At 40.6% G+C, this 22,178-nt stretch overlaps 1 protein-coding gene across 1 annotated transcript; it reads right to left on the bottom strand.

Annotated features, from left to right (window-relative positions):
- Positions 1-662: 662 nt before the first annotated feature.
- Positions 663-7,149, bottom strand: LOC306714020 (rho GTPase-activating protein 8-like). The gene is made up of 13 exons (XM_079183925.1): positions 7,097-7,149; positions 6,577-6,618; positions 5,061-5,204; positions 4,237-4,324; positions 4,012-4,143; positions 3,817-3,903; positions 3,647-3,745; positions 3,406-3,516; positions 3,249-3,322; positions 1,953-2,030; positions 1,682-1,810; positions 1,473-1,576; positions 663-1,237 (listed from the first exon to the last, which is right to left on the bottom strand). Exons 1-13 carry the CDS (start codon positions 7,119-7,121, stop codon positions 1,040-1,042), a joined length of 1,311 nt encoding a protein of 436 aa, XP_079040051.1. The 5' UTR covers positions 7,122-7,149; the 3' UTR covers positions 663-1,039.
- Between the last annotated feature and the right edge of the window lie 15,029 nt (positions 7,150-22,178).

Here is a 22,178-nt window from a genome sequence, read left to right as displayed (position 1 = left end):
TAAATGATGAAATAAGCAGAAAAACATCTTCACGTATTTGTTATTCAGAGTTTGACGATCACCAGGTTTGTTCATCGTTTATATTTAAATGTTGCTAAATTCTGATTGGTGCACAAACGTGTATTTCAGTTTGTTTGTGTTTGTTTGTGTATTTTAAACATCTAAAATGCATCCAGACGGGAAACATCGAGTCCGATTTTGGTTTGAACGCTAACGAACTGAAGACGGAGATAAAAAGATTTTACACGTCAAGTTTATGAGTTATTAAAAGTTTCTTTTTACCGTTGCGTTCAATGTCTCCTCGTCGTTTAACAACTAAACTCTGACTTTTATTATTATGACAATGTTCTATGAGATGTCATAATATCAATAATAACAATATCACATGAAGTCACAGAGTTTATAATAACGTCAAATATCTCGCAATACAAAAACTAAGACGTGGTTAAAGTCACGTCGTTACACATGTTGCACGATCTGCATGGAGACGAGGTCAGTGAGGTCTTCAGAGACGTCCACATGATTTTGGGGGACATATCGTCTCTGAACGTCATAACGTCATAGTGACTTATAGCAACATGTTATAGTTTAGTATGTTGAAAAACATCCTCTTCTATCGTCTCATTTAAGTGGAAGAACACGAGATAAACGTATTAGAAAGATATCAGACTTTTATTAAACATGTTTGCAGCATCAACACCAAATAACGTGATTCAATTATCTGCAAGTAACAAAAATGATCAAAGGCAAATCGAGACAGGACGATAATGTGCAAAGTTTACAGCCGTCCTGAAGGTTCATCCTCTGAGGAGCAGGAATGTTCAGTCTGTTTTGGTGAGAGGAAACATCAAGAGTCTTTCAGAAGTGTCCTCTGGGGACAATGAACATCCACAGCTGGTTTCATGGGGATCTGGCCGGTAGTTGTTGAGATATTTTCCTTTGTTAATGTGTTGAACCACCAGAGGAAGAATAAAAAGAAACATTCCCAGAAGACCAGCGCCGCCCGGATCCAGGTGTGTGTGGTGCCGGTCTACAGGTTTCAGGGGTCCACCTGTGCAGGTGGGCAGCGGGAGCCGAACACGGTGGGGAAGTGTTCCACGAGGATCTCGGTGAAGATGTTGATGGGCGTCAGATCCGTGAGAGAGATGGAGCCGTGCAGAGGCCACACCAGGTTCACCCCGAACACACAGGCCAGATTAGACGAGCTCATCTTGTTCACCAGACTCTGCTGAGACACCTGAGGAGATCAGTGAGGTCACCATCAGTGAGGTCACCATCAGTGAGGTCACCATCAGTGAGGTCACCATCAGTGAGGTCACCATCAGTGAGGTGGAAGAAAGCTGCTACACGACTTTGAAAGTTGACGTTTCATATTTAGTTTGTTTTGTTAAAAACACAACCAGTGAGCTTTAATGATTATATATAATATATATATATATATATATATAATATTGCGTATTCATAACTGGTACCGTGTGGAGGAAACTCAGCAGGTACTTTGCTACGATGAAGTGATGTTCAGGAAGACTTTCCATCATCTGTTTACACCTGCTGACCCTCAGACTGCTCTCCACGGCTACAACAACAACAACAACAAACAAGCATGTGAGACAACAAGAGGAAGAGTTCCTCCTCCTCCTCCTCCTCCTCCTCCTCCTCCTCCTCCTCCTCCTCCACTCACTGAGGAGGTCCTGGACCTGGGTGTAGACTGTGAAGGTGAGCAGAGGTTCTGGCATCTCTCTGAGGAACGTCTTGAGGATCACAGCAGGAACGTGGATGTCGTGATAATCGTCAAAGTTCACGGGTTTACCTGAAGAGTCACAGCGATTCAAATCAACTTTATAAACACATTATTAGATGATATTTCATTTCTGTCTGCTGGTATCACACGTTGATCTCCACTTCCTGGTACTGAGAGGCCCCTGCTCCTCACAGAGGGAGACCCCGCTCACCCAGGTTATAGAGCCTCTGAACGTCTTTGATGAGCTGAACTCGAGCCGAACGTCTGAAGATGCCCTCAGTCCTCAGACCTGAAACACAACATCACCAATAACAGCATTCATGTTTCATATTCATTAAGAATTTATTACACAAAATCTGGGAACAAATAAAGCGGATTCCAGCATTTTTAGACATTTAAAATTTGACCTCATGACATCATGACCTCATAACATCATGACCTCATAACATCATGACCTCATAACATCATGACCTCATGACCTCATAACATCATGACCTCATAACATCATGACCTCATGACCTCATAACATCATGACCTCATGACATCATGACCTCATAACATCATGACCTCATAACATCATGACCTCATGACATCATAACATCATGACCTCATAACCTCATGACCTCATAACATCATGACCTCATAACATCATGACCTCATGACATCATGACCTCATGACCTCATAACATCATGACCTCATAACATCATGACCTCATAACATCATGACCTCATGACATCATGACCTCATAACATCATGACCTCATAACATCATGACCTCATAACATCATGACATCATAACATCATGACCTCATAACATCATGACCTCATAACATCATAACATCATGACCTCATAACATCATAACATCATGACCTCATAACATCATGACCTCATAACATCATGACCTCATGACATCATGACCTCATAACATCATAACATCATGACCTCATAACATCATGACCTCATAACATCATGACCTCATGACATCATGACCTCATAACATCATAACATCATGACCTCATAACATCATGACATCATGACCTCATAATATCATAACATCATGACCTCATAACATCATGACCTCATAACATCATGACCTCATAACATCATAACATCATGACCTCATAACATCATGACCTCATAACATCATAACCTCATGACATCATGACCTCATAACATCATGACCTCATAACATCATGACCTCATAACATCATGACCTCATGACATCATGACCTCATAATATCATAACATCATGACCTCATAACATCATAACATCATGACCTCATAACATCATGACCTCATAACATCATGACATCATAACATCATGACCTCATAACATCATGACCTCATAACATCATGACCTCATAACATCATAACATCATGACCTCATAACATCATAACATCATGACCTCATAACATCATGACCTCATAACATCATGACCTCATGACATCATGACCTCATAACATCATAACATCATGACCTCATGACCTCATGACATCACCTCTCACCTTTCTCCTTCAGGTAGCTCACAGTCTGACGGATCACAGCCGGGATCATCTGCTCTCTGTTCTTCTCTCTGATGCTGAACAACAAACACACAACTCACCGTCAGGAGAACCGACACGCGTCTGAGCCGAGAGCTCGGTGCGTCAGTGAACTACTCACTACTGCAGGCTGACTCCAAACTGCTGCGTGGGGAGGGGGGGTCTGGGTGGGGGGGTCTTCAGTGGGGGGGCGGCTCCTCCTCTCTGAGCAGCTCGAAGCTTCTCATCGTGTCTGAGACGCACAAAAGAAAATGTTAAATACACATTGCTCTATTATTGGTGTGTGTCATCAAATAGCATCAACACTCTGGGTTTCTACTCATTTAGAACCGGTTCCCTCTAGAACCGGGTTCCTGGAGTACCTGAGCACGTCGGGGGGGATGATGAGCTGCTCGTAGTTCAGGTGTTCTCTGAGTTCAGTCAGGTAGTTCACGTACGTCAGCTTCTTCCCAAACTTGTGACTGAAGAAGAAGAAACATGAAGCGGCGTGAACGTTCCAGACGCTCTGAGGAGCAGCAGGAGAGTTCTGTACCTGATCAGAGGTCTGAAGATGTTCCACACGATCCGGATGAAGTTTGTCGGATGAACGACGTACAAAGTTTTCATGTTCTTCTTGTACCTGTTCAAAATAAACTGAATCAGAGTTCTGAACACTGACGATAGAAGTTTAGTGAAGTTCAAACTCAAAGAGACTAAATAAAGTAACAGTCTGTGTGAACGGACTCACTTCCTGTCGAACTCTCCGTAAGCTTCTCGTAACCACTTCAGAGACGGCTTGTTGCTGCTCTTCAGGCCGTAGTGGAAGTAAACCAGGATGTAGTCCATCTCCACATACTGGTCCAGCGTGAACTTCAGGTACCTGCAGACAGAAGCACACAGACGTCCTGTCAGTGAGTGCAGCTGTGTTTCAGTGGACAGGTGAGTCTGAATGAAGGCTTCAGTCTGGACTCACTCCAGCAGGCGCTGATGGTTCAGCTGGTGAGATGGAGGCAAACAGCAGCTGCTGAAGATGATCAACTTCCTGCCGTACCTGTCGTCACCTGGAGAGCAAACAGGAAGTGAACAGAGTACCTGAACAGGTAGAGAACAGAGTACCTGAGCAGGTAGAGAACAGAGTACCTGAACAGGAAGTGAACAGAGTACCTGAACAGGAAGTGAACAGAGTACCTGAACAGGAAGAGAACAGAGTACCTGAGCAGGTAGAGAACAGAGTACCTGAACAGGAAGTGAACAGAGTACCTGAACAGGAAGAGAACAGAGTACCTGAACAGGTAGAGAACAGAGTACCTGAACAGGTAGAGAACAGAGTACCTGAACAGGAAGTGAACAGAGTACCTGAACAGGAAGTGAACAGAGTACCTGAACAGGTAGAGAACAGAGTACCTGAACAGGAAGTGAACAGAGTACCTGAACAGGTAGAGAACAGAGTACCTGAACAGGTAGTGAACAGAGTACCTGAACAGGTAGAGAACAGAGTACCTGAACAGGAAGTGAACAGAGTACCTGAACAGGAAGTGAACAGAGTACCTGAACAGGAAGTGAACAGAGTACCTGAACAGGTAGTGAACAGAGTACCTGAACAGGTAGAGAACAGAGTACCTGAACAGGTAGTGAACAGAGTACCTGAGCAGGTAGAGAACAGAGTACCTGAACAGGTAGAGAACAGAGTACCTGAACAGGTAGTGAACAGAGTACCTGAACAGGTAGAGAACAGAGTACCTGAACAGGTAGTGAACAGAGTACCTGAACAGGTAGAGATGTCTGAATGTTTCTCACCTGAGACCTGGATGATTCCGTGTCGAGCTACGTCATAATACGGGTGAGAAGAATCAGCACCGGATCTGCTGATTGGAGGAACCGACGGACCGTCTGTGACATCATCATCATCATCATCCTCCTCCTCTTCGTCCTTCTGAAGCTCTGTCACAGTTAAGAGGGAATAAATCCACCTTAAAGGGTCCGAGGTTTACCCACAATCCTGTGGGAAACCCCTGAATACGTGCCGTACACACAGGAAACCCCAGTCTCAACCACACAGGACTCTGAGGGGACACAGCAGCTAAATCACAAGTTCCCGCTCTGCCACACCCACCACGTTCTAAAGGAGTCACAGGAAGTGCTTCATAAACACACTGATAACACAGGAAGTGCTTCATAAACACACTGATAACACAGGAAGTGCTTCATAAACACACTGATAACACAGGAAGTGATCCGGCTCAGTTCAGACCAGAGAGGCAGGAAGAGACCCAGAAGTCTCTGGTGGGAAACAGAATGTCTCTGAAGTTCAGAATCTGATCTGTTCTCAACATATAACAACACAACTGAACCACGTTCTCTTCTCTGAGACTAAACAAAGTGAGAAAGTTACTATTTTATACTTCAACTGCATATGACGTCAAATAAACAGTAAACAGTTAAAGCTAACGCCTAGATAAACCAAATGCTACATTAATAACGATTCAGCTCAACTTTGAAGCTTTTTATTGTTTTATTGTTGTTTTATTGTTGTTTTATTATTGTTTTATTATTGTTGTTTTATTGTTGTTGTTTATTATTGTTGTTTTATTATTGTTGTTTTATTATTGTTGTTTTATTATTGTTTCATTGTTGTTTTATTATTGTTGTTTTATTATTGTTTTATTATTGTTGTTTTATTATTGTGTCATTGTTGTTTTATTATTGTTGTTTTATTATTGTTGTTTTATTATTGTTTCATTGTTGTTTTATTATTGTTGTTTTATTATTGTTTTATTATTGTTGTTTTATTATTGTTTTATTATTGTTGTTTTATTGTTGTTTTATTATTGTTTCATTGTTGTTTTATTATTGTTGTTTTATTATTATTTCATTGTTGTTTTATTATTGTTGTTTTATTATTGTTGTTTTATTATTGTTTCATTGTTGTTTTATTATTGTTTTATTATTATTGTTTTATTGTTGTTTTATTATTATTGTTTTATTGTTGTTTTATTATTATTGTTTTATTATTATTGTTTTATTGTTGTTTTTACATGACATCATACATATTACTGAGTGGATTACACCAGAACCTCAATAACTGAAGATATAAACATTAAAAATAACTGGTTTGTTTTTAGCTCATGAAATGAAGCAATGAACGACATAAAGAAGGATTGTTGTTAAATATAAAGTCAAACATTAAATGTGTTTATTCTGTAGTGTGACGAGTATGATTTTAAACTTCTCTCTTGGATATAAAAATGTGTTTTTTAATAAGTAAACAGCATTTCTACTGTTAGATTAATAATGTTTATTAATATGTTATTACCTATTTCTGCCAGCTGCTCCAGATCTGATGGTGACGTCATTTCTGAGGGAAACAGAAAGGAATCATCTGATGAACTAATAACTAAAATATACTAAACTGAGTTTAGTTAAAACCTCAAAACAAGATCCAGGCTTCAGTTTAGAGGTGAAAGGTAACGTGTACTCAAATACTGTACTGAGTACTACTTTGTATAAAGTACATGTACCTCTGAGATGTAGTACAGTAGAAACTTTAGTAGATGTACTGTTACATTCTCCCTCTGGTAACAGAGTATTACACTGAGGTACTGAAGTAGTACTGTTACAGTTAGTGATACTTAAAGTTACTTATCATTAAAGGTAAACACAACAAGCTATAATTAGCATCTTAGCTACACCTGCTGCATTAACCTGCGTTTAATCAGCGACGCACGCGCTAAAACACGGTTAAGTGTGTTATTTTACACCTCCAGACGCTTCACGTGGTGTGTGATAATGAGCACGAGGAGACAGGAAGCAGGACGAGACGGTCAAACACTCACCTGTAGCGGTAGATGAGCTAAACATCCAACAGGTAGAGTCGATGCAAACTTCCTCCAACAACCGGGCTGGGAGAAAAGAGCACACTGCGCATGCGCAGTTCACAGCTCCGCCCGACCCTTTTTTTTTTCATTTTAATGTGCAAATAAAGTGTAGAAGAAGAAGACCTCTGACGTCATACTGCAGAAAGAGTAGTAATACTACAGTGAGTGTACAAGTACTCAGTAAAAGTAAAAGTACAAAAGTATCATCATCAACATATATATACTATTAGTAATTCTAACGGAAGTAAAAGTACTTTTTACACAGAATTGAATAATAATTATTGTTAATTAATGTGTGTAATGTGTCACTTTTCATTGCATCATAATTAATTATATTGTGTATTAATAATCTGAATCTGCAAAATAACAAAAATTAAATAAATACATATAAGTAAAGTAAACAGTACAAATTTGCCTCATAGTATTTAGACCTTTGGAACGTGTTTTAAGTGTTTTAACCATATTCTATTGTACATTTTTCACATTTTCTATTTGAAATGATGTTAAACTATTGCTCTTTGTTTCACTGTGACTCTTGTTTACTGTGATTTGCTACTTTTATTTGTGTATAAGAACATTTTAAAGAATCTGACTTTGATTGGTGTTTTTTCTATTATTCTGAAATGTTACAGTATGAGACGCTTGTTTGTTGACACGGTGCTGATTTTGTATATAAAAGTTTAAAATTCACAACAAAAATACTACAAAACAAAGAATGACAATAGAAACGTTTACGGCCCATCGATGCATCGAGTTGTTCGCTTTCATTTTATCATGAAATATTACTTTCTTTATTCATATTTTACATTTGGAAATAAATCCTCTTTTCCACAGCAAACCTGAGTAAACACAGTAAATAAAATGAATTATGGGATATTAGTTATAAGTTATTAATGAAACACGTGTTTATCCTGCCATGACATGTCATGATACAACATATAGTATACAAATATATATATATACTATATGTTGGTATATATATATGTATATATGTATACTATATGTTGGTATATATACACATATATATATATATGTATATATATATATATCTATATATTGTTTGGTGTCTGGAGTAGATCCCTGGAGGACTGCAGTCTCGGGTATCAGGTCTTCTCAGTCCAGCAGCAGTTAGATTCACTTTAGGCAGAAAGAGAAACTCGTCTTCATGTCAGATTTGTTGAAATCAACGTGAAAGAATCTTCAGTGTTTCCGGTTCTGAAGCTGTGAATCCGGACGTCTGCTGCAGCTGAAGCTCTGCAGCTGATTGGATCCTGATTTCCCACATTCTGTGTGTCCCTTGAACTCAACTTTATACATTTTAAATGGTTTTTATTCTACTTAATTAAAAAAGCTCTTCTCACATATTTATAAACCAGTGTGTACTTTGCAGCTGGTACAAGTACACAAATCAAAGTACATAAAGAATAAAATGGAGCGACAATAAAACCACAATTCATCGTTTCAGTTGTTGAGGACTGAAGCACAATAACAGGAAACTCTTTACATCACTGGTTTAGATTTAAATCTAACTTTTACATTATTTTAAAATATTTGTGAATATGTCTGTCACGCTCCATCCTCCGGAGAACATCAACCTCTGAGCTCAGCTTCATTGCAAAACAATTATTAGTTGTTGAGATATTTCAATGAATTCCAGCGACGGCACTAAAGCAGGAAGATGAATCCTCTGGGGAACATGAGCACACGAGGTTTCATGATGATCAGTCCAGTAGCTGTGGAGAAATGTCTGGAATAAGATTCTTTATTTGAACACATGAAGAACAAGTGTTACTTGTTGGAGGTTCTCTTTGGAGACAACAGATTAGCACAAGAAGCACAAATGCTTGAGTTGAATTCTGCTCCTCCGAACATCAAAACGAGGGTTGGATGGTACTCTGTGATTATGCAAATGAGGAGAGTACACAGAGACTATGTGACCCAAATATGGACGAGAATACTGATGAGCTGACTCACATGCAGCAGATATCTGACACGTGCTGGTTGACTGAATACAACAGAAAATGATAATATAACGTATATTTATTATTGTATCTCAAACAATAGCTAAACTAAATATTCATTAATGCTCATGTACATTTTAAATAAATAAAAAACGAATTAATTAACTAATTAAAATTAGATTCACGTTTTCTTTACATACATGTATGTTAACATGTAAAAATAATGATAAATACACAAATCTGAATATTGAGCAAATAGTTTGTTAGACCCCCCCAGACTCCATCTGATGGTGTCGGTTCTGTCGGGTCTGCTTGAGAACCTGCAGGTTGCCGGTTCGACTCCCCCGTCCTGTGCTGCAGCCCGGCAGCCAGCAGATGTCAACGTTGCAGCAGACGGTTCCTCGTCGACTCTTCCAGATCCTCCAGCTGCAGCGCTGCTTCATCTGTTTCCATCCAGAGCTTCAGCCACCGAGGACCACGTGGGTCCACATGGGTCCACATGGGTCCACATGGGTCCATGATGCGTCTTTAAAGGACCTTTAGTAGACTGTTATATAAGTGTGCTGTGATCTCTTATTGGTGCTTCATTCCACATGTTTCACATCTGGATCTTCATGCTCTCCATCCAGAGCGCTGCAGGAGCTCCAGATAGCTTCTAACGTGTGAAGAGATAACTGTGTGAACAGGTTCGACATTTTAATACCAAATCCTGCAATGAGAAGATCCGCAGAGCATCTAAATGAAGGATGAAATCCACATGAATTATACATGAATTGTAGATAATAACAAACACATTAGAAGAACGTGAAGTCTGATGCTTGATGAGGAGTTACACGTGTTTTACAACCCTCATAATGCAGTTCTTCTATTGATTTATACTGATTTTTATACGTATTCGTCTCTGAGATGCTTTTAGTTAACGAACAGAAACGTTTTTCTCTTTTAGCTTCTTCACAAAGCAGAAGAACCTTTATTTTATTTATTTATTGGTTTTTACTGACTTTTATATTGTTTTATAATCTTATATTGTTTGATTATAATTTATTATATTTATTCTACTATTTTATGTTATCAACATTTTATTGTTGATCATTATGAATTATTTTATTAATACAAATATTTTGATACTTTAAAACATTCTAATTTAATCATAATGTAATCATAATGTAATCATAATGTAAACATAATGTAATCATAATGTAATCATAATGTAATCATAATTTAATCATAATTTAATCGAATCATAATGTAAACATCATTTAAAGATCATGTAAAGGCTCCAGAGGGCAGCAGAGCCTCAGAGCTGCTCTGACCTCTGCTGGGGGACAATCAGCCCGAGGAGCCAATTTAGAGCTGAGAGCGGTGGAGGCCCCCCCGGCCCCCCCCCCCCCCCCCCCCCCCGCTCCCCGGCCTGTCGCTCCGCATTACCGACCTTAATTGATTTTCCGAGGTAATCTCAAGGTCTTGATGACATTCTGGACGCGGCAGCTCTGTGTTGGATACACTCTCGCCAATTAATACATGTTCCTCTCAGCACGAAGGTGGTGAAGTGTGAGTGAAGTGTTTACCACAACAACAAACCCCGCTCAGAAATGAACTTCTAATACATCTTCAATATGGATATTCATGGTCCTCAGAGGATGAGGTGGAAGTGTGTGACTGTCCACAGATTGAAATATCTCAAGCTCTTTAGGATTGACTGCAGCATTCATGTTCCCCAGAGGACGAATCCGACCGACTTCTGTGATCCCTTCAAGCATCGCCATGTTGTTTATAGCATATCTAACTATGGGATGCATTGGCACAAAATGTGGTTCATTCATTCACGTTCCCCAGAGGACGAATCCTACTGAATCTGGTGATCCTCTGATTCAGATCTGCAGGTTGAAATAGATTGTAAAGGTAAAGTATCCAAGCTTTAGCTAATACTTTTATTTCATTCATCTACTAATTATAGTTTTGTCTATAATATGTAAAAAAATAAGTTCTCACAACCTAAAGCGCCTCGTTTTGTCCGACCAACATTCCAAAAGCTAAAGATATTAATTTGAATGTGAAATGAACCAGAGGAACATCTTTTTATGAATCTAACTGGGTTTAAAAAGCCGTTTTCTTCTTCTTCTTGATTCTGTTTACAAACACGATCTGGTGCGAGTCACACGCGTGACCTCCATCGCCGTGGAAACGGCCGCTCCGCCGCCTCATTAGCATTCAGACGGCGACGCCGAAGGAGAAACAGAACCTCGCCTGAGAAACAGAGGCCGAAGCACACAGACGAGCAACCGATGCCACGAACAAAAACACGTCAGTTAATCTCCGGGATAATCCGGCAGCAGGCCGTCGTCTCGGCGATCAGACTTCAGGGTTTCTCAAAATGCGGTCGGCCGAAGGGAAGGCTGCAGAGGGGAGATAAGCAGCGATGGCCGCCGCGTCCTCTCCGACACACACGAGGCTGCTGACTTCCATTTGTCAAGGGCGGTCACGAGAGCGCGAGCAAACACACGAGAGGACGAGAGACGCGGCAGAGATAACATACGGGACAATGAAAACCAGCACCGCATGCGTTAATGTTTCTGATTCACACGTACGGACACATTTGTCCCGTAAAGATCATGAATGACGAGCCACGTGTCAAAAATCCATCCAATAATTGTAAAGATGTCTCACTCAAATCCACAAGCACGAGAGGGAAAGTCAGAAGTTCACCAAAGTCAGGAGGATTCATCCTCTGGGGAAAATGAATGTGTGTATAAAATGCTGTACTATGTTGAGATATTTCGCACGACGAGAGCAAACTTTGACCTGCTGGTTGGGTTCGAGGAAAATTCAGATGAACATTGAACTCATGGGGGTTCATCCACCGGGGATGTTGAATGTCTGTCGCAAATTTCAGGGCAATCCATGTAGTTGTTGTCAAGATATTTCACTTTGAACCACAACCGTCAACCTAATGGTGGCGCTGGACGGAAAGTCAGAGGATCACCAAAGTCAGTGGGATTCATCCTCTGGGGAACACGAATGTGTGAACCAAATTCTATGGCCTTCTTTTCAATAGTTGCTGAAATATTTGTCTATAAACAACATGGCGCTAGAAAGACAGAGGATCACAGTCAGTATGATTCATCCTCTGGGGAACATGAACATCTCTACAAAACGTCTCGTCGATCCTAAAGGTCTTCAGATAGTTCAAAAATTGATATTTTATATATTTTTTGAGAAATTAAGAAGATTTTTGTGACAAATCTGGGTTTAGTCTGCCACCAAAATCATTACAGTTCATCCTCTGAGAACCACAAAAAGACTTGTATATATATATTATATATATATATATATATAATATATATATATATATATATATATATATATTATATATATATATATAATATATATAATATATAATATATATATATATATATATATATATAATATATATATATATATATATTATATATATATATATAATATATATAATATATATTATATATATATATTATATATATATATATATATTGTATAATATATATATATATATATTATATAATATATATATATATATATATATATATATATATATATATATATTATATATATATATATATATTGTATATATTATATGTTGAGGGCAGAAACACTGACATTGTCGGAGGGTGAAGGAGGATGAAATGAAACCACAGCCTGCATCTCAAACGTCTGACACGTTATCAGGACTCATTTCAGGTTCAGCGTCGTGCTCAAGGACACTTTGACAGAAAGAACCAACGACCCGACAATTAATGGCCGACCTGAACACGAAGCCACACGGACGATAAAAAGGAAAACGTTGAGCTGTTTTCTTTAAACATATAAATTATAATTATTCAATATTTTTGTGTTCGTACAGCGATGAAATAAGAATCAATCAGACCAGCAGGCGGCTAATGACATGAATGAACCCACACACACACACACACACTCTCTCACACACACACACACACACACACACACACACACACACACACACACACACACACACACACACACACACACACACACACACTCATCATGGCCGCGTCCCTGCAGCGCCTCGAGGCAGAACAAATAATAAAAAGGCACTACAGTTGTTTTTATGGAGATAATGGCTCTCACCCATTTAAAGGTGTCGCTGTGATTTATGGGTAACATTTTCCCAGCAGCCCTCAGGATTTCCATCTCTCTCTCTCTCTCTCTCTCTCTCTCTCTCTCTCTCTCTCTCTCTCTCTCTCTCTCTCTCAGATTGACCATATGTGAGCTACAGATAACACAAAGTACATATCTCTGTTGTTCCGCATGTTGATCATAAACAGGCTTTGCATCGAGATGAACTTGAGACTCGTAGTGATCCTGTGAGGTCTTTTCTTATTGGTTAGTTTTATTATTTTCTTCTTCTTTTGTTGCGTTTTGTTCTGAGCCAATCACAGAGCAGCTCACTGCAGCTGTGAAGGTAAAATATGTATCACAGCTCACAATGAGGATTTGTAAACATGATTCATTTGCATGTTTTTTGTTTGTTTGTCATGAATACTATCACACAGAATGCCAATAATAATGATACAAGAGTTAAAACTAAACTTTATAATAAAGTAAACAAGTGTATACTTGTATTCATATTATTGTATTCAGAGGTTCATAAACAAGACAAACCCGTCTATTTATCCTTTATTATAAACAAATACAAACACATGGACACGAACATCTGAAATCAGATCTTCTTCCCGCGTTGATGAGACTTATGTAGGCCGACACATGCGGCGCGTCCTGGATATCATGAGAGAAGAAAGAGGATTCCAGCTGCTGCTCTCTGGAACCCATCATCACTCTCAGACGTTTCTCTGCTCCACTTTCTGTCAGAACGCTGCGCTCTGATTGGTGGATCGTTCCTCCTCAGTTTATGTCACATTTAAGGAATCGTGTTCAGACCTGCAGACTCTTTAAGAACCACTCAAAGATGTCAAATATGAGCCTTCATCACATCTTCTTCGACGTCTGCTGCTGTTTTCTGCAGCACTCTTTGAGACTTTGTAAAACTTTGAGACTTTTTTTTGTAACAACGTAGCAAAACAACGTAGCAAAACAACGTAGCGTAACAATGTAGCGTAACAACGTAGCGTAACAATGTAGCGTAACAACGTAGCGTAACAACGTAGAGTAACAACGTAGCGTAACAACGTAGCGTAACAACAACAATGTAGCGTAACAACGTAGCGTAGCAACAACAATGTAGCGTAACAACGTAGCGTAACAACAACAATGTAGCGTAACAACGTAGCGTAACAACGTAGAGTAACAACGTAGCGTAACAACGTAGCGTAACAACAACAATGTAGCGTAACAACGTAGCGTAACAACGTAGAGTAACAACGTAGCGTAACAACAACAATGTAGCGTAACAACGTAGCGTAACAACAACAACGTAGCGTAATAACGTAGCGTAACAACGTAGCGTAACAACGTAGCGTAACAACGTAGCGTAACAACGTAGCGTAACAACGTAGTGTAACAACAACAACGTAGCATAACAACAACAACGTAGCGTAACAACGTAGCGTAACAACGTAGCGTAACAACGTAGCGTAACAACGTAGCGTAACAACGTAGCGTAACAACGTAGCGTAACAACAACAACGTAGCGTAACAACAACAACGTAGCGTAACAACAACAACGTAGCGTAACAACGTAGCGTAACAACGTAGCGTAACAACGTAGCATAACAACAACAACGTAGCGTAACAACGTAGAGTAACAACGTAGCGTAACAACAACAATGTAGCGTAACAACGTAGCGTAACAACAACAATGTAGCGTAACAATGTAGCGTAACAACGTAGCGTAACAACGTAGCGTAACAACGTAGCGTAACAACGTAGCGTAACAACGTAGCGTAACAACAACAATGTAGCGTAACAACGTAGCGTAACAACAACAACGTAGCGTAACAACGTAGCGTAACAACAACAATGTAGCGTAACAACGTAGCGTAACAACAACAACGTAGCGTAACAATGTAGCAAAACAACGTAGCGAAACAACGTTTCACTGTTTAAACGTGCTTGGATATTTTACTGACAGGTTAAGACAAAGTTGATTTGATTTGGGTAAACAAGCATTTCTATATTTATTAAACTGCTTTATTTTCTGTTTATTATTTGTTTTAATCTGGATTTATACATTTTAAACTAATATCTAATCTTTGATTACATTCTAGGGTCCAGGATGAAAAACACGGTTGAGTTTTGGTTTCTTATATAAAATGAAAATCTTTTATTCTGGAGTAAACCGCTTTAACGTCGTAACGTACTGGCATCCAGCAGCCCGTCACACATTCATGTTCACGTGGTCTTGAAGAGGCGGTTTAACCCGACACGAGGTGACACCTAATTTGAAGACGCATCGCCCCGACCGGCAGGTTGCTGCAGCTCCCGAGTATCGGAAGTGGAGTCACCGTATTGATCCGGGGACCTTTAAACATCCATCCTGCCGCGTCCTCGTCCCCGAGGAGGCTCAATAAAAGCTCCTCCGCTCATCTCGTCGGTGACAAACATGATACCAGACCGAGCGACTGTCGGCCGTGATGGATCGCGTGGAGACGTCAAAGCCACGTGTGCCGACATGTTGAAGGACGGCGAGCTGTTAACGGCTTCCGAAGGTCGAAACCTCGTTTATCAAAATCACAGAAGCGACTTTCCCCTCTGGTGAAATGTGTCATATATCAGAGGAACCAGAAAGTCAAATAAACGTGGACTTTGATGAGAGACATTGATGCTGACGTGACAATAATATACAATAATAGTAACAACTTTTATGTGAACCAGCCTCAGTGTAGTCCTGATCCTCTATCAGACCTCCATCAGAGAGAAGACGGTCTATTTCTATAGAGCTATAGACCAAACTGAGGCTGGTAAATGTCTTTAGTTCTGCAGGTTTTTGGTCATAACGGTCGACAAAGTTATTACAATTCATCCTGAAAGGAACATGAATGATGAACCACATTTCGACACAATCCATACCATAACAGTTGTTGACATGTTTAACCTAAAGACACAAACTTGAACTTATGGCGGCGCTGGAGGAAAAATCAGAGGATCACCAAAGTCAGTAGAATTCCATGATACAATGGTCTGTGTGACTCTAAATGGACCATCATTTACTAAATGAACATCATGCTGTATTGAAGAAGACTTGAAACTAGAGATTGAGACCATAAACTCATGTTTACAATGTTTACTGAGGTAATAAATCAAGAGAGAAGTAGAGTCATTTTCTCATAGACTTCTATATAACCAGAGGAGTCGCCCCCTGGTGGTCACTAGAGAGAATGCAGCTTCAACACGTGAAGCTTTGACTTCACTTAAAGAACCGGAGGTTAAAAAACAATCTTTTCTTGTGCAACACGAGTTCCCTCTGATCTCTCCTCATGTTTAAACCATCAGAGCGCTGAAATCAATCAAAAGCAAAAACACGAGTTCAGCTGGATTCTAATTAAATCAGCATTTCAACGTAACGCTGAGACCAGAAATCTCTGCGATTAAAGAGAGAAAACAGGCCGTTCCTCCATCGATCGGCTCAACGTTAACCGTGCTCAGCTGGTCTCGTGGATCACGGAGGCCGAGCCAGGCCTGGAAGGCGCCTCCTGCCCCCCCCCACACACCTCGGGCCATCCACAGCCTCTCACCATGCAGGGTGACAGATGGCCGGCTTCCCACAACAACAAAATGTGCGGCCGCAAGTGAAATGCCAAAAAGCCTCCTGCACGGCCTTTAATTACGGAGAGCGTTTTAGGTTAACGCTCAAGAGGAGAACAGTGAAGGAGGACGGTAACGACAGACGGACCGGCCAGCAGGTTACTGAGCAAACTGGGTAAATGTGTCTTTAAGGCGTTACATCAGAGTCCACTGATATCCAGAATCCTCAAAGGATGATTCCTGTTAGTTCTGGTGAGCTCTCAATGTTACATGTTCAAAACATTGACCAACACGTTTTATTTGAAACGGTTTCCATGAATGTTAAACGTTCTCGACACGGATCCTTTAGAATGTTGTCCTAAAATAAAAAACATCAGCATCAGCGTCTGATGGGCTCAACTATTAAACCGGGTTCTCACAAGGATAGAGCATCTCCTGCACACACACACACACACACACACACACACACACACACACACACACACACACACACACACACACACACACACACACACACACACACACACACACACACACACACACACACACAGTGGGAGATTATGCACATGAAGCCTCCGGGGAGCCGGACTGTTGCTGAGCTGAGAGGCTAATTTTTGAGTCGAGGAAACAGACAAACACAGACCGAAGGCCAACACACACACACACGCACGCACGCACGCACGCACGCACGCACGCACGCACGCACACACACACACACACACACACACACACACACACACACACACAGACTTTTAATGAAACGCGCCTTATCTTTGTTGCATTTATTGGCTGTATTTGTAAAGGACTCTGGTGACCCTTGGAGGACACGAGGACTTAAGGGGTCAACCTGAGCAGCAGTGGTGAGGAAGAGGCGGTGAAAGGATTTACTGAGCCAGGACTCAGTGAGTCTGCAGAGATGTACACTTTAAAAAACAACGCTTTCAACAAACTTACTAAAATCATGGAGAGTATTTCCACACGAATAAACTGCTTTCTTTAAGCATTAAGCAATTATGTTGGTCCAACCTAATTTACTTTGGTCGAATCAATATAATTTATTACTGTTGGTCGAACTAACTTTACAGGTAAAATGACAGTTGTAAGTTAAGTTGATCCAACCCTAGTAAGATAAGTTGGACCAACATAACTGCTTAATGCTTAACGAAAGCAGTTCAATCGTGTGGAAATACAACCAGAGTGTCAAGAGGAGGAAGCTCGGGGAGGAGGAATGAAGTGGAAGCAGACTGAACAGTCCTGGAGCAACAAGTCTCCAACAAGGAGAAGAGAAGGTTTCAGCTCATGGAGACGGTCTCTAAAGACCTGGAGCCGGTCCAGAGGCTGAAGACTAAGGAGGGGATGAAGCTCCAACAATCCAAAAGCTTCAGCTGCTGTCTTTCATCACTGTAACGTGACAGGAAGAGAAGAAGTAATAAACTGTGCAGGAAAACTTCAAAGAAGTACATGTTGTACTTCAAAGAGACGCAGTATTTGCATATTTTGCACACTAGAGTGTTGTGTGTTTTTAACGTGTGTCAGAAGAGAGAAACAGCTGGAGGAGAGTTAGCTGAACATCTGTGGTGGTGTGCTTCAGATCCTGGTCCATCAGCGGGAGTAAAACACGTCTTTCATCGTAGAAAACAGGGACGTAAAAGCTGAATTCAATTCCTGCAGTTGGATTTTGGGACCTTCAGCTTTCACTTCAGGTGTTCTTCATGTAAAAAGCTGGCGGTGTCTCTTGAGTATTAGCATTAAGCCTGTCATGCATAAGCCTGGAGTCTTTTCACACTTCAAAGAGAGCTCATCATCACATCCAGTGAAACGTAATCCTCCCACACAAACAGCTGTCAGTCCACAGTCGCTCCTCAGTGGAAAAACTCAGGATCACAAGCCGTTCGTTGGCTCAGCTCATGAGGACTAGTTTGTGTAAAGTTACCAGTTTTTACCAGTTTCTCTTCTCATCGGTGATGTGACACATTACTGATATATTCCAGATGTAAAAGCTGCATTCTCTCTAGTGACCACCAGGGGGCGACTCCTCTGGTTGTATAGAAGTCTATGAGAAAATGACTCTACTTCTCTCTTGATTTATTACCTCAGTAAACATTGTAAACATGAGTTTATGGTCTCAATCTCTAGTTTCAAGTCTTCTTCAATACAGCATGATGTTCATTTAATAAATGATGGTCCATTTAGAGTCACACAGACCATAAAGCAGGGGATGCTTTAGGGGCGGGGCTACACAGTGATTGACAGGTCTCTACGTCACTCCTCCTCAGTCCTAATATGGTCACTTCCTGTTCACTGGTTGCAAAAAAACCGTCACGATGACGACGTCCACTTGCGTCGTCATTTCTGTAATTAGCATGTAATATTAGAATTCCTCTGTTCTCGATTCTTCAGTGCTTCAGCTGGTCGCTGCTTCTTCTGCTTTCTCCAGAAGAAGCAGCGACCAGGTTTGATCAGGAAGAGCTGGAAAAGGCAATCGGGTCCTCGGATAAGAGGAAGAATAATCAGAGTTATAGATCAGCCACCAACCAAACTCTCACATGTTTTTGCTCATTTAAAAGAAAATCACTTTCTTTTATTTATTAATTTAACATGATGTTCTCTGTGTATTTCATCCTCCTGCATTATGGTCTGGTGCCGAGTTAAGCTGGAGGATATTAATGACTTTTATTTATTATAACCAACCTAAAAAGACCAACATGTACAACATGTACTTCTCTCTTTCATGGAAACATTTGAATTAGTGTTTTTGTTTGGACACTTTGTGGAGGATGATGGAGATCCAAATAAAGAATAAATGTGTTTTTATGGAACATAAACTCCCAGAAGTCTGACAACAAAGCTTCAGTGTTCCTCTAGTCGAGGGGAATGAGCTGCTGGGTGTGTTTGACCGAACGCTTGTTTACTCAGAATAAACTCGCCTGCTCATGTGAGGAAATAACACGGCGGCCATGTTTGTCCTCGTTCGGCCTTCGTCTGCTTATTTCGTGCTCATTATGTGTGTTTTTTTTTCCCATGAGGAGCGGCTGTGGCGCCGCCGTCTTCCTGCCAAACGTTGGCCTAGTTGCGGTTGGCAGCGCTGGAACACGGAGCACCTGCTCGGACAGAGACGCTCTGTGTCCACCTGAGAGGGAAGCAGCGCAGCCGTGAAGAGGACTCAGGACTCAGGACTCAGGACTCAGGACTCAGGACTCAGGACTCAGGACTCAGGACTCAGGACTCAGGACAACGGGAACCGGAGCTTTAAAGACTGGAAACCAGTTCATGATCTGGTGTCACTGCTGTTACAATTAATAATTATAATCACTGAAATAATCTGTAAACGGTGACGAATGAAAAGAGTTTAAGGCGACTGAGATTAAATTAAGAAGTTAAGATTGATTAAAATGATCAGAATCAAAACTGGTGAAAGATTCTCGTTCAAAGACTTCAATTCTGCAAAGTCTGTTTGATCATTTTAATATGAAAATGAAGAATAAACTTGAACTTATTATTCTGACACTAAGCCGCTTTGTAATTTAATGTTACGCATTTTGAACAACTTCCTCAGGGAAAACGAATAAAGTCAAATCAAAATCATTCTGATTTATCCTGAGCAGCAGCTGCAATTTAAAGTCGAGAAGAGAGCAAATAACAGATTAAAGGTAATTAATTATAACGAGGTTAACGGGATCATGGAGCGTCTTAATGGAACTACGCAGCGGTTTCAGTATCAGTGTGATTATTTCCACAGCAGCAGACGTTCTGCTGAAACACGCTCAGGAATACTTCTAAGAATAGCTTCCTCGTCCCGTCAGGAGCCGCTCACTAATCGGCCTCTGATGGAAACATGCTGATAAGAAGCTGAGCGCACAAAGAGTTAAACCTGTTATAAACGGACCAGAACCGTCAGACCGTCTGTTTCCTTTTCCAATCTCCTGAAACCTCCAAATAATAATAATAAGACGCTGACTCCTCCAGAGATCAAAGACCGAACGTCTGGTCAGCTGTTTAACTTACTAATTAAAATCTTTATCTTCTTAATTTAGATTGTATTTACATGACGATGGTGCATCTGAACAAAGTAAAGTTTAGGGAACAAACTCTTCTCACCTCCAAAAGATCATTACCAGCTACGTAGATCCACGTTGAGCCCCAGCTTCCTCTGTCAGGATGAGTGTGTGTGTGTGTGAGTGTGTGAGTGTGTGTGTGTGAGTGTGTGTGTGAGTGTGTGTGTGTGAGTGTGTGTGTGAGTGTGTGTGTGTGTGTGTGTGCGCTTTAACTTGATTTTCTCCAAACCTCCACCTCATCTATACGTACATGTCCTCCACACACGAACAGCTCTGTGAAAGCCACTAAATGTGTTTAAGTCAAACATTTATCAAAGTTTTTATATCAATAACAAATCAAACGTCTACATTTATTAAAGTGCCTTATATCCAGCTATGAAGTATATTTATATATATTTATATATGTGTGAATAACACGTACATGTATTCATTCAGCTCTGTTTGTTTCTCGTGTTTCTATCTGACGAGAACGTTTCGCTGTCCGTGGTGCTGAAGTAAGAGACGGATCTGTAATTGCGACCTTTCTTTTCTGATCTATAACACAAAAGATACGGAACCGAACGAGTCCTTCACGAGGCTGTTCGCTGGTTGCAGGTGAACTAATATGAAACGGGACCGTCTCCCCCGTTAAACAAGAAGCTCTGCACCATTTGAGTTATGAAGATTCATCCTCTGGACACCTGCACCGGCTGATCTTCCAGGTTTATACATTTAAAATGTAGCCGACTCCCTGAAGTTGATTTCTTATCAGAACATCATAACCGATAACACCAACCAGCACACAACATATAACGACAAACAATGAACCATTCCTCCACACGTCTCTGAAATGCAGGCAGAAGCACAGGCCAGTCCATGTCAATACGTTCATCATCTTGGTTTTAAAGGTCAGAGGTTTAGTGCTCAGGTTTCTGCTTGTCCGCCTTCATTTGCTCACATGTTCCCGGTTTGAGCCGACGGGACTCGTCGGTGTTTCTGGGTCACCACTCGACGCTCCGCATGCTTCTGTGAGAACGTCGCTAAATGTCACCGATTCATCCGCTCAGCTGTTACTGGAAGCTGTGAGCTCGAATCAGGAGAAATAGAACAAGACAACACACCGAGAACATGAAGGAAAACATAAAGACGTTTCTATCAGGACCTTAAATCAGAACGCGAAGGCGGCAGCTCACGTTACAGCAGTTTAACAGCGTAGAACAAACATATATATTAGTTTTTTATGCCTTCATTGATCAGATTTCGGTGATCAAAGGTCACTTTTACCTCACAAAACACATTTTGGCTATAACCACAGACTGTTTGTGAGAAGTGGACGTAGTCGGTCCG

This window comes from Pholis gunnellus (genome assembly GCF_910591455.1).
Source record: "Pholis gunnellus genome assembly, chromosome: 22".
Lineage (NCBI taxonomy): Eukaryota > Metazoa > Chordata > Actinopteri > Perciformes > Pholidae > Pholis > Pholis gunnellus.
This window is presented reverse-complemented; position numbering and strand designations above follow the sequence as displayed.

What these genes read in the sequence shown, in the direction of transcription:
- LOC306714020 (XM_079183925.1), bottom strand. Translation starts at nt 7,121, where the DNA reads ATGTTTAGCTCATCTACCGCTACAG. An exon ending in TAGCTCATCTACCGCTACAG is followed by an intron (nt 6,619 to 7,096) that starts GTGAGTGTTTGA and finishes TGTTTCCCTCAG; the next exon opens with AAATGACGTCACCATCAGAT. An exon ending in CGGAATCATCCAGGTCTCAG is followed by an intron (nt 4,325 to 5,060) that starts GTGAGAAACATT and finishes TTTGCTCTCCAG; the next exon opens with GTGACGACAGGTACGGCAGG.